We start from the raw sequence: 12,947 nt of genomic DNA, 5'->3' as shown, positions 1-12,947 counted from the left end.
TTCCTCATCTCTTTCCAAGTAAGATAGTCTTGGGAACATTTTTTGGAGGACAGAGAAGAGAATATCAATGCAAAAAAGAAAGAAAGAAAGAAAGAAAGAAAGAAAGAAAGAAAGAAAGAAAGAGGAATGTTGGAAGATATATTATTACTGCCTTCATCATCCAGGGGTTTCAGGACGCAACCAAATCTTATCAATTATCAAGACTTTATGAATTTGATCAGCCTATCTACAAGACTTTGAAACATGCTCAAGGCCCCAAGCCACAAAACTTCAAACACTTCAAAGCGAACTCCCACAAGAGTTGTAGGTTCAATAGCTCCAACTCCTGCGAAATTCAGGAGTCCTGGAGGACTGAGTCTATTGAGCTAAGAAAGAGAACTTTTTATTTTAAAAAATAATATTTAGTATTTCTTCTTGACCAGCAGATCAAGAGTATCACCCCACGTTGTCTACATGAGCAACGCTTGCATGATCCAAATGCATGTTGTGAAATGGGTGCTGAGTGGCAGGAGGAAGTTCCCATAGCTGGATTATTTGTATTCCAGCATAACTTGCACATGGGTCATTCCTTATAATGTGGTCCCTTCTGGTAATCATCGGTGGTAGAGGAATTAAATGATTGTTCTATTGCCGTTTTACTTATTGACTAAAAATTATTTGAAATGAAGCTTCGATAGGGCATTACTGGAAGAATGCTTGTGAGATAGTTGGCATACAACTGGGATGAATCCTGTCATGTGTTCATTCAAGTGCTGCAATACTAATGTACTTTTCCATTTATCACTTGGAGAGAGGAGAAAGAACCACTGACAAAAATCATTATCAGAAGCATTACACTATCTTCAATATAACCTACTCTAAAATCTCTATGAGATAGTTGTAGAGGCTGAAGATCCCTGCCTTTCCAGAGTTGCCTAAATCTCCTTCTCAAGCAATCTGAGACTATGCCAATGTGTCGATCTCTGCTACTCTCTCTTCATACATCTCCTGGTCCTGGGAGACCAGGGTGGAGGGGAGCTTGTCACGACAGGAGGGGAAGACACCCTCACCAGCCTGACTCATCTCTGCCTCTTGGCCTCTCTCCTCTCCTGCTTCTGCTTCTGGACTTCTGTTCCATAGACTCTCCCTCCTCACTAAACCCTGTTACCTCTTCAGCTTCTGTCACCTCCTCCTCCGAGGCTTCTCCTCCTTCTCCCTCAGACTACTCAGCATTGTCCCACCACTAATTCCCAGGCTCTGGGCCTTCTTCCTTTGTAGGTTGCCCAGCTGGTGCCTCCCACCATTCCTCTGTGCCCAGCTAGTCCATGACACTCAACAATGCCCCTTCTCTAATCCATATTCCCTGTCTATTACCTAGCAAAATGAAGCATGAATCTCAGCTGGCATATTATGGTAGGACATCCAAGATGGATTGCAGACACACTACCACCCACTCCTAAGCCGTTGTTGTGCATGAAAGCATTGTGCATAGGAAACACAGGAAGCTGTCTTTATAGTCTTTATAAAGTGAAGTTATTGGTTCATCTAGCTCAGCATTGTCTACACTGAACGGTAATGACGTGCCAGGGTTTCAGATGGAGTTTTCCCCAGCCCTACCTGGATATATACAGGATGAGTCAGAGACATTCTGCGTGCAAAGCAGATGTTCTAATGAGCTATGGGCCCTTCTCAGGTATACTTCAAAAAACTATTCCCTGGTTATACCAAGTGTGCATTTCATTTCTTAAATGCTGTTAAAGAACAATGGAACCCAAACACTTGCAAGGTGATTGGCTGAAAGCAACTCAGTTCTCATTAGAATTCTCAAAGCCGAGTTTCCTTTGTGACTTAACTATTCCACCACACTTAAAATATGGGGGTGGGGTGGGGGGAATAAACTGGCCAAAGCAGCATTTTTACTTAATATACAAACATAAAGCAATCTTAACTGGAGTGGTTGAGCAGCATTAACAGACCAAATGATTAAATTATGAGAGCAACTTAAAATCCAGTTGGCACTGCTGTTCCCACTATCACACACCAGATGAGCAGTGAGCACCCCATGAACCGGCAGGTGCAAAGGCAGACAACTTGGCAGAGCATAGCTCAGTATAACTAGCAACAAATGTGCAAGCATCCTTTGAATTGTTAATGAAATACTGCTTCCACTTAAGCTGGAAGAGACTTTTTAAAATATGCATCAAGTTGTTGAAATCCCTCTAGCATGGATCAAGTCAGATCCAGGACCCTTTCATTAGTACCATGGGAGAAAGGCAGCGTTGTTATATTTATGCCTCCCTTAAGGGTAGACATTTACTTACTGACAGAATTCGTACCCCCGTCTTCAGCCAAAAGAGGTCTCAGAGCAGCTCATGTTAGATAAAAACAAGCCACTCCTTACCCACAGGCTTACAATCTAAAAACCACAACACACAAGGGAAAAGGGACGAGGAAAGAGGACAAACAAAATCAAAACTCAAGACACCAATTTGTAGACAGTTTCTGTTCCAGAAAATACCGTATTTTTTGCACCATAACACTCACTTTTTTCCTCCTAAAAAGTAAGGGGAAATGTCTGTGCGTGTTATGGAGGGAATGCCTACGGGTGGCATGCCTACGGATTTTCCTCCTCTAAAAACTATGTGCGTGTTATGGTCGGGTGCGTGTTATAGAGCGAAAAATACGGTACCTCTTCACCGTAGCCTGATGAGTGATGCTATGTCATCAAGCTTCAGTTATTGTGAATGATAAAAGTTTTGGGCCAGAATTCAGTGGAAATTTTAGTGTAGGACTGGGGGCAGCCAGACATCAGATTCCATTCCATTTTAGGACACCTGGATAAAATTGTTAAAATCCATTCTGACTTGGATGCTGTGCTTATTTATAATGGCTTGCTTTTCCTTTATTCTTATTATTTTTTTCATTATAATTATTAAGTAGCATTGAACTGGATGTCAATGGCATCATTCTATTAGAACTACTTGAGTTTCAATTGCTACAGCTTGTCCATCCACAATCTTTGTTTTAGGCCCTTGTTCAATTATAACAAGCCAAGAGAAGGCTCAGTGAAGTGGTGGGTTCCCAGTTAAGGAAGCTTAGTTTGAATTTTTCATAATCTGTATCATGTGTATTTGATTGTGTGTGTTTATCCTTTGTGAACTGCCTTGGGGGTCTTTTTGGTGGAAAGGCGGCTTATAAATAAACAGTAGCGGAAGCAGACAAAAAACCCAGTTTGAAGAAACCCCCCTTGGATTTTCTATAAAATATTGGAAATTAAATGCTAGGCTCAAAACATTTCATTCAGGAGCAAGGTGATAAAGTGGATCAACTGCAATTTCTCTTGGGTGAAATGGATTATTTAGATCCATTTCAATCTTGGGTACATACAATTTAAACTTTAATACACTGAAAAAGATATCCATGTAGGAAAGTCCTTGGAGTCTTATAACCAGAGGGTTTACATTATCCTTTTTTCTTGCTCAGAGTTCATTTAAGCAATAAAGACTGATGGAACATTTAACACAATGCAAACCTATACTTAAAGGATACAGTTCAAGAGGTCAGTTAAGGCTGTCATGCTGCAAAGACATGCACAGTACTTACCTCTCTTTACTTAATGCAAATAAATGAATACTTGCAATGGATGTTAAGCAGTTTTGCACTGCCTAAAAATCATGCATTTATATCTATGCAATGGTAAGAAAATGTTCATTTTCATGCATTTCAAAAATTATATACACTTGTTTGGGTATCTTAAGGAGTTTTCACTTCCGGAAGAAGGAAATGTTGCACCACAATTTCATAAAGGGATCCAGCGGTTCTCAACCTGTGGGTCCCCAGATGTTGTTGGACTACAACTCCCATCATCCCTGAGCTCTGGCCTTGCTAGCTAGGGGTGATGGGAGTTGTAGTTCAAAAACATCTGAGGACCCACAGGTTGAGAACCGCTGGATTAGACCATGGGTAGGCAAACTAAGGCCCAGGGGCCAAATCCGGCCCAATTGTCTTTTCAATCTGGCCAGTGGACGGTCCGGGAATCAGCATGTTTTGACATGAGTAGAATGTCTCCTTTTATTTAAAATGCACCTCTGGGTGATTTGTGGGGCCTGCCTGTTGCTTTGACATGAGTAGAATGTGTGCCCTTTTGTTTAAAATGCATCTCTGAGTTATTTGTGGGGCATAGGAATTCGTTCACCCCCCCTCCAAATCTAGTCCAGCCCCCAACAAGTTCCAAGGGAGAGTGGATCGGCCCCCTGCTGAAAAAGTTTGCTGACCCCTGGATTAGACTGTTCTGAGACCGTCCATCAGCGTTTTAATTGTAAAGAAAAATCAAAGAGTGCAACTTCTCACCAATAGAAAGAAACTGAAAGCCCTAAATTCATGCCTATAATCTTTTCAGTTCTTGGTAGTGGCTGGATTTATTCAGCCATGTTCACTTTTATAAAAATAGCAAATCGCATTACCACTACACTGCAAGACCAAAGATGCCCAGCGATACCTTAATACAGATTAAATAAAAATAGTGCCACCTGAGTCAATCTGAAGATGATAATACTGTGTAATCCCATGCTATTAAAGGATGAGCATTGTAATAGCAGTGAAACAGCAGCACAGGCCTGTAGGAGGACAGAGTTCATCCTTTTCTTCCTTCTCATACGCTCAATTTTGAAAATGTTCAGTATATGGCAAAAGGCAATCCCATATATTTGGTTTTAGCCAAACTTAGAGCGTTTATAACAAGAGTGAACAACCAGAAGTTTATATTCTAAACAGCCTTCATTTTTATTTTAAACTATTCCCACGAGGAGCAATGGGAACTGCTTTCAAGTAGACAAGTTTAGGATAATGGTACTAAGATAGAAACCTTCTATATACACAAATATGTTGATTAAAAGATTCCAATGCTTTAGTTGTCACCTTTGTTTGTAAACTTCTCCTGAAAAACACCAGTGTCCAAGAGATGTAAAATTTCCTCAGAAATGTTCAAGTTATTTGAAATAATGTCTTTTAAAAGGGGGGGGGAGGAATTTGTAGAGAAATTAGAGAACCCAAAATACATTGTGAGCACAATAAATGCTCTGTTTAGTATATTTATAAACCTTGTAATGACAATGATCTTGAGAATCCCGCAAGTATTTCTGTGCCTACAAGGGAACTTTGGGCTACATACTGAAACAGTAGCTCCCCCTCTCACATGGAAAACTGCTTTTTGAAACTTGGAGACTTTCCAAAGCAATTTGTGATATATTTATTGCACAATTAACTTTAGAGACCAGAAAAAGTCAATAAAATTATGGAGTACAATAAAGCAATCTGGGTAAGTACAAAATTGCCTATAAAAAGATGCAACATTTAAACACACACGAAAAAGCAAACTGGGTAAATACAAAACTACCAATATAAAAGATGCTGCAATTAAAACATGTACAAATTGCTCTATTTATCCACTATATTACTTTATTTTGAAACCTCAGAGGGGCTGAAAAATCACATTGGAACTGGCTGTAACTGTTCGTTCCAGGAAGTTTGAATATAATAAATGCAATGGAGCATCAGCTACCCTTTATTGTATGGTATGCATGAGATCCATAAAGACTAAGGCTGCTGGGGAAAGTGCAAGTTTTGCTCTGCATAGACCCTGAATAGCTCAGAACCTATAGGACTTAAGAAACTGCTATCTACTCTATGGCTTGCTGCCATCTCCATAATGTGCCAGGAGCCCCTTCTTAATATCCATGTTCCTAAACTTGCAGCTATGGAACTGCTTCTGAAGGGAGAGGGAAGGTATTCCCTCTATTTTATATTTAAGTAAAATTGCTCTGATAAATTGCTCTGATAAATCGCTCTGATAAGTTGCTTGCTTTGCTGAGTTTGGAAGAGAGTTTGGAAGAGGCCCACTTCCCCTTTCTGCTGGCTAGCAGGGAGAGCAGCGGCTTTGCAGAGGGGCCCGCTTCCTCTTTCTTCTGGCTAGCAGGGAGGCCCCATTTCCTTTGCTTTCTCTCAGCTAGAAGTTTGCTATATTTGGCCAGACGGTCGTTTCTTTTTTTTTGCACATGCTATGCTTCCTGCTGCAGAAACGCAAGAGACAAGGAGCACACAAACAAGGGAGGGAGGGGGCTTAGCTAGCTATATGCCATATTAGGGAGTAAGCTAAAACTTGCTAGCTGATTGGAGAGGATTTTGGGGAAGCTTGGGGGAGGGAGGGTATTTTCAAGGTATAAGAAAGTTTGTAAATGTGAAATTGGGCGCAGCCAGTTTTACAGAAGCTATTCTGCTGGTTGCCCCAGCATGCTGTTTTTTTTCAAATAAATCTCTTTTCTCCGACCAAGACGTCTCTGGAGTAGTTTCTCCCCTCTGCCCACGGGGTCAGGCGGACCGCTGGACCCTCCAGGGTTAAAGATAAGGCTTCAGTTTTGGGGGCTCGTCCGGGATAGGTCCCCACCCCACAGACGGTGGGCCGAGGGGCCAGACTCGACCGAGGTGAGCAACCAGGAGTGGTGTTCGCGGTTTCCAGGCGCCACCCTGCCAGTTTGTGGGGGGAGATCGCCACATCGTGCCTGCGCCGAAGACACCCGGTCGAGGGAGAAAAGAGAACGGCCGAAGGGGAGGTCTGCAGCGGAGCAGGTAAGCCCTAAGGGAAGGGCAAGGGACGAAGCCTAATCAGCTTCACCTGGCTGTGAGCAGTAAAGTGCCGCCAGGGAAGGGTCTGGCTGTGAGCAGCAGGCTGCCGCCAGAAGGAGGACAAACAGGGGAAGGGGAAGGAGAAGGGGAAGGGATTTGTGTTTTGTGTGCTGTGTGCCAGATACTCCAGTGGTTGAATTGTCAAGTGTGGGCCGGGGCTTAGCGTCCCCTTGGCCGAGCGATTGCAGGATTGTGCATTCCTTGGCAGCGCGAGCTCGTCCAAGTCACAATCTGTAGTGTGTGGAGTGTGAGAGGATTTTAAGCCCGGTCAGGAGCGGAGTATCTGGAAAATGGGATCCGGAGGCAGCAAATGTACCCCTTTGCAGTGTTTTTTGAATAATTGGAAAGCAGCCACGAAGAATGACGATTGGGGCTTTAAACTGAAAAGGGAGCGCCTTAGAACACTCTGTGAAGTGGATTGGCCCACCCAAGGAACAAATTGGCCCTCAGAGGGGACCTTTGACTTGCAATTGATAAACCCCTTGTGGCGGAACATAGTCAATGTCCATCCAGACCAAATCCCTTATATCTCCACTTGGAAAAAGAATGTGGAAGAGAACCCCCCCTGGTTGACAGATTGTCGTGCAGCCTTTGGACAAGGAGCCAGGGTGTGTGCCGTGACAAAGCCAAAGCCCCCAGTCTTGCAGGACCCTGAAGGAGAGGGAGAGGAAGCTTTAAGACCCCCTCCCCCGTATGTCCCACCAACCGCACCCCCAGTGCCAGCCGATCTGGTCTCAGGTCTCCCTGGACCGGCCCCGCAGCCTGAGGAAGAAGCAGGGGGGGGGGAGCCCGAGAAACATGAAAGTGCAGATGATGAGGAAGAAGATGTGGAGAAGTTCAGAGAGAAGCTGGAAAAACAAGTAAAGCAAGGAGAGAAATGGGCAGAGAAAGATGACGAGAGGGTGAGAAGGGAGATTGGACCATGGAAGAACGAGGTAGATGTGGCACTACACCTATTGGATGCAGCCACATGTAGGCCAAGACAGACAAAGAAGAAACAGAAACATTTAATGAAGGCATGGGAGGGAGCCAAAAGGCACGAAGCAAGGAAAGAGGAAGAGGAGTCAGCAGCGAAAATAGCCCCTCTGCGCCGAGTATATGACCCCCCAGGGCCCCCGGGACCAGGTGGGGCAGCAGCAGCACGGACCTACACGGTCCAGCATATACCCTTTTCAAGTGCAGATGTTTGTAATTGGAGGAACCAGAATCCCTCCTTTGAGGAAAACCCAGCAAAGATTATAAAATTGTTTGAAGGGATTTTCAAAACCTACAATCCCACTTTTGATGATGTGCAGTATCTGATGGATGCACTATTAACTACAGAAGAGACCAGGCGAATACACGCCGAGGCACGGGCTCATATGAGAGCAGAACAAGTGGCGGAAGCCAACATTCCAAATATTTACCCCGAAAATACACCAAATTGGGATTATCAAACAAATGATGGCCAAAACACCCTCACTACCTATCGCCAGTACGTGTTAAATGGTATGAGAAGGGCAGCCAGGAAACCCACTAACTTTGTGAAGGTCAGAGAGGTAGTGCAGGGGAATGAAGAGGCCCCAGGAGCATATTTAGAACGCCTGAAGGAAGCTTACCGCCAGTATACTCCTGTGGACCCAGATGAGGCTGCCAACGCCCCTATCATAAAAGCTGCCTTTGTAGCTCAGGCGGCGGCCGATGTCCGCCGAAAAATCCAGAAACACGAGGGGTTCATGGGGCACCCCCTTGAGTGGATGTTGGAAATAGCTCAGACCACTTACAACCTAAGGGAAGAGGAGGCCCAAAAGAAAAAGGAGAAGTATCAGGCTAAAAAGCTGATGGCGCTGCAGAGCACCACACCCATTCCCCAAGAAAGAGGAAGTGCCCGGGGAGGAGGGCCAGGCCGCCTGGGGAGGAACCAGTGCGCCATCTGCCGGCAGGAAGGGCACTGGAAAAGAGAATGCCCACAGGCTCACTCAGGGGGAAGAGGACGAGGAGTACGAGGAGGACGAGTCCCAGGCTCCATTCCCGTGGGACCCGGACAGGAACTGAGGCCTTGGACATCGGCAAATAACAGCAGGGGTAGAGGACGTGGACAAGGACCCCCCTGGTACCCCCCAGCCCAAGGACAATCTGGCGCAATGAGCCTGAGGGAAGAGGAAGAATATTAGGACAGACCGGGCCCAGCTGATTTAGGTTCCCGTGAGCCCATGGTCAAACTACAAACAGGGAACCGAACCATCCCCTTCATGGTTGATACAGGAGCTGCCCACTCTGTTTTGCCTGTACCAGTGTCCAAGCCCACCAAGCAAACGGTTAACATAATAGGAGCTACAGGCAAATCACAAAGGGCCCCATTCCTACAATCTGTTGTCTGCCGCCTGGGTGGCCAAGTGGTCCAACACAAGTTTTTGTACATACCAGAGTGCCCCATCCCATTATTGGGCCGAGACCTGCTTTCAAAATTGCAAGCCCAGATCTCCTTCCAACCGACAGGCGAAGTAACAATGACCACAGGGCCAGCAGGAGAGTTTTCCCTAGAGGTACCCTTGAGGGAACACTGGCGCTTGATGGTGGTAAAAGAAGAGGAGGGACCCATCCCCGCCAGTATTCTGGAACAAGTGAACCCTGCGGTATGGGCTGAAGGCAATCCTCCAGGAATGGCAAGGAACATCCCACCTATAATAGTCAAGCCCAAGCCATTTGCCAACCCGGTGGCTGTGAACCAATACCCTATCCCTCGGCGAGCTGCGGAAGGAGTATGGGTACATTTAGAACGGTTACTTCGCCATGGCATCCTGAGGCAGTGTCAATCTCAATGGAATACCCCACTCTTGCCAGTAAAGAAGGAAGATGGCGGATATCGTCCGGTCCAAGACCTTCGATTGGTTAACCAAGCCGTGGAAACCCTCCACCCCAATGTGCCCAATCCTTACACGCTGTTGAGTTTAATACCTCCCACCGCATGTTATTTCACCGTATTGGACTTGAAGGATGCATTCTTCTGCTGCCGCCTAGCGGAAGAAAGTCAGCCCCTGTTTGCCTTTCAATGGACAGATCCAGGAACAGGCACTAGGGTGCAATATACGTGGACAAGACTCCCGCAAGGCTTCAAGAATTCACCAACCCTTTTTGGGGTTGCATTGGCCTCGGACCTATCCAGCTTCCCCACCAGCCCACACAGAATTCTGATGCAATACGTAGATGATCTTCTTTTGGCTTGTTCAGACGAGCACACGTGTATGAAAGCCACCAAGGACTTGTTAAATCACCTGGCTGAAGCAGGATACCGAGTATCTAAGAAAAAGGCCCAAATATGTCAGCCCACTGTGAAATACCTTGGATTTGATATATCCCATCAGCGGCGAGCCCTGAGGGAAGAAAGGAAGCAAGCTATTATCCAGATTCCAGAGCCAAAGAACCGCCGGGAACTCCGTGGCTTTCTGGGATCGGCAGGATTCTGCAGAATATGGATACCAGATTACAGCACAATTGCCAAGCCTCTGCATGAATCGACCAGAGGAACTGAAAAGGACCCCTTTGTGTGGGGAGAAGAACAACAGCAGGCCTTTAAGAACCTAAAAAGGGCATTACAGCAGGCACCAGCGCTAGGCATTCCAAATCCTGAGAAGCCTTTCTCCCTGTTTGTGGATGAGGACCAGGGAACAGCAAAGGGAGTGTTATGCCAGAAATTGGGAAGCTGGCAGCAGCCCGTGGCATACCTATCTGAGCGCCTGACGCCTACTGAACAAGGTTTACCGCCCTGCATGAGAGCAGTTGTGGCAGTAGCCACTTTATTGAACAAAGCAGACAAATTCACCTTTGGCCAAGACACTGTTTGTGTGACCCCGCATGCAGTCCCAGCTCTGCTTGACATGAAGGGTACCTATTTCCTCTCCCAAGCGAAGATGAGAAAGTGTCAGATGTTATTGCTGCATCCGCGTTTGAAGTTCCAGGTCACCACCGCCCTCAACCCAGCTACCCTGTTGCCGGTAGGAGAAGGTGAGGAGCCACCGCACGATTGCATTGAGGTTATGGACGAAGTGTATTCTAGCAGGCCTGACCTCAAAGATGAAGCAAGCCCTCACTGGCCTTCATGGTTTGTGGATGGAAGCAGCTTTGTTGAGGCTGGACAACGAAAAGCAGGCTATGCAGTGGTAGCCCTGGAAGACCAGGTGATCGAGGCAAAGGCACTCCCACCTGGAACATCGGCCCAGCTAGCAGAGCTAGTTGCACTCACCAGAGCCCTGAACCTGGCAAAGGGACAGAAGATAAACATTTATACTGACTCTAAGTATGCATTTCTGACTTTACATGCCCATGGAGCCTTGTGGAAGGAAAGAGGTTTGCTTACCTCCAGAGGAAATCAGATGGCCCACCCACAAGCCTTATTGGACCTCCTGGATGCAGTATGGGAACCCGAGGCAGTAGCAGTTATCCATTGTTATGGACACAAAACTGGACCAGGGGAAGTGGCCAGAGGAAATCGACTAGCAGACAGAGTGGCCAAGGAAGCAGCCCGGGAACCAGCTCCCGCATCAGTTATTGGAGCACTGGTCCCTGAAAAGATCTTGAATACCGCTGATAAGCCAATATACACCAAGAAGGAAAGGGACACCGCAGATGCCCAGGAACTGACTATGTCCAAAGAAGGATGGTACCTTACTCATGATGACAGAATATGGATCCCTGAGTCCTTGTCCCGACAGATAACCCAAAGATATCATGAATCCACCCACATGGGACCAGATGCCACAACCACACAGCTGAGGCAGTGCTTTTATATAGCCCATCTTTACCAATTGGCAGCCCAGATCTCCAGGCAGTGCCCGTTATGCCAAAAGAACAACCCCAGAACAGGACCTTTGGCTCCCCCGGGAGTCCAACATATTGGAACTGCACCCATGGAAGATCTTGTTGTGGACTTTACTGAATTACCTCGTTGTGGACTGCACCGCTACTTGCTGGTGGCGGTGTGCACCTATACTGGATGGGTTGAGGCATGGCCTACTAAAACTGAACGGTCCTCTGAAGTCTCGAGGTGCCTCCTGAGGGAGATCATACCCCGTTATGGCCTGCCCAGAACTATTGGCTCTGATAATGGCCCAGCGTTTGTTCATGCGGTGTTGCAGGAACTAGCCAAAGTTCTGCAAATCAATTGGAAATTGCACACCGCCTATAGGCCTCAGAGCTCAGGAAAGGTAGAAAGAATGAACAGGACTTTGAAAAATCAGTTGTCCAAGCTAACCCAGGAAACAGGCTCTAACTGGGTATCTATGTTACCCCTTGCCTTATTAAGGGTCAGAAGCCTACCCCAAAAGCGTACCCACTTATCACCCTTTGAAATAATGTTTGGGAGACCAGTCCCTTATGTTAGGCTACTGACTCCTCACGTCACTCGAGATGTACGGCTTGATAACTATGTGCAGTCACTCTCCCGAGTTCTTCTTTCTCTTAACAGGTGGACCCACGAACGCACCCCGTGTGTTCTGACTGAACCCTTGCACCAGTTCGAGCCGGGTGACGAAGTGTGGATCAAAGACTGGGCCCAGACACCTCTACAACCGTGTTGGAAGGGTCCTCACACTGTCCTGCTGTCCACACCCACTGCTGTAAAAGTCACTGGCATCACCCCGTGGGTCCACCACACCCGAGTGAAGAGAGTTGTGTCTGACTGGTCAGCTACGCCAAATCCTGCTAATCCACTGAAGCTGACCATCTCCAGGAGACCGCCAGACGACCGCCCTGCTGGTGTCACTCCGGACGCTGACACTTCTACGCACGGCTGAAGAATTGGATGGGAGGGACGCCCGCCGGCAGCGCCCCCAACGTTCCAGTTAGTCAGACCCGACCGCCTGACAATTCCGAGGTCCCCGAGAGGACTCTAGTGTGTATTGTTTGGTGCGAGGGTGCCCTGGTGGGAATTCTTACGCCTAGCATTTGCCGCCTAAACGCAGCTGTCTATTCGTGTGGATGTGTGGTAGCCCATCCCCCTTGGCTCCCGTCCTCCTGGGGTTTGCGCCTTTCACCAACTCACCGAAGCTATAATCACCCATCTGGCACTCCCGGTTTCTACGTCCACACTATAGGGTTTGACGCCTGGGCGCATCCACTTCCCCGTCATTTGGATCGGCCCGAGGTCCCTGGACAACCTAATCCCGCTCCCGATCCCTATCATGGCTGACTTATGGTGGGAGGAACCATGGACAGATTGGGGGTGGTGGATAGGAGTAATATCTACTGCCCTGTTTATTTGGATGCTCCTGTATTTTTGTTGGCATGAGCGTCACCGATTTTGTGGGAGG

General features: G+C 46.9%; 2 protein-coding genes across 2 annotated transcripts in view; one reads left to right on the top strand and one right to left on the bottom strand.

Annotated features, from left to right (window-relative positions):
* Positions 1 to 12,947, bottom strand: part of HPCAL1 (hippocalcin like 1) — an 83,274-nt gene that overhangs the window by 45,816 nt on the left and 24,511 nt on the right. The window lies entirely within an intron of this gene.
* LOC128411563 (uncharacterized) lies at positions 6,951 to 12,431 on the top strand. The gene is made up of 3 exons (XM_053384002.1): positions 6,951 to 8,708; positions 8,814 to 10,687; positions 12,104 to 12,431. Exons 1-3 carry the CDS (start codon positions 6,951 to 6,953, stop codon positions 12,429 to 12,431), a joined length of 3,960 nt encoding a protein of 1,319 aa, XP_053239977.1.

The sequence above is a fragment of the Podarcis raffonei genome, chromosome 3, assembly GCF_027172205.1.
Source record: "Podarcis raffonei isolate rPodRaf1 chromosome 3, rPodRaf1.pri, whole genome shotgun sequence".
NCBI classification, from domain to species: domain Eukaryota; kingdom Metazoa; phylum Chordata; class Lepidosauria; order Squamata; family Lacertidae; genus Podarcis; species Podarcis raffonei.
This window is presented reverse-complemented; position numbering and strand designations above follow the sequence as displayed.

What these genes read in the sequence shown, in the direction of transcription:
- LOC128411563 (XM_053384002.1), top strand. Translation starts at nt 6,951, where the DNA reads ATGGGATCCGGAGGCAGCAAATGTACCCCTTTGCAGTGTTTTTTGAAT. An exon ending in AACTGAGGCCTTGGACATCG is followed by an intron (nt 8,709 to 8,813) that starts GCAAATAACAGC and finishes GAAGAATATTAG; the next exon opens with GACAGACCGGGCCCAGCTGA. An exon ending in ATTGAGGTTATGGACGAAGT is followed by an intron (nt 10,688 to 12,103) that starts GTATTCTAGCAG and finishes TTCTCTTAACAG; the next exon opens with GTGGACCCACGAACGCACCC.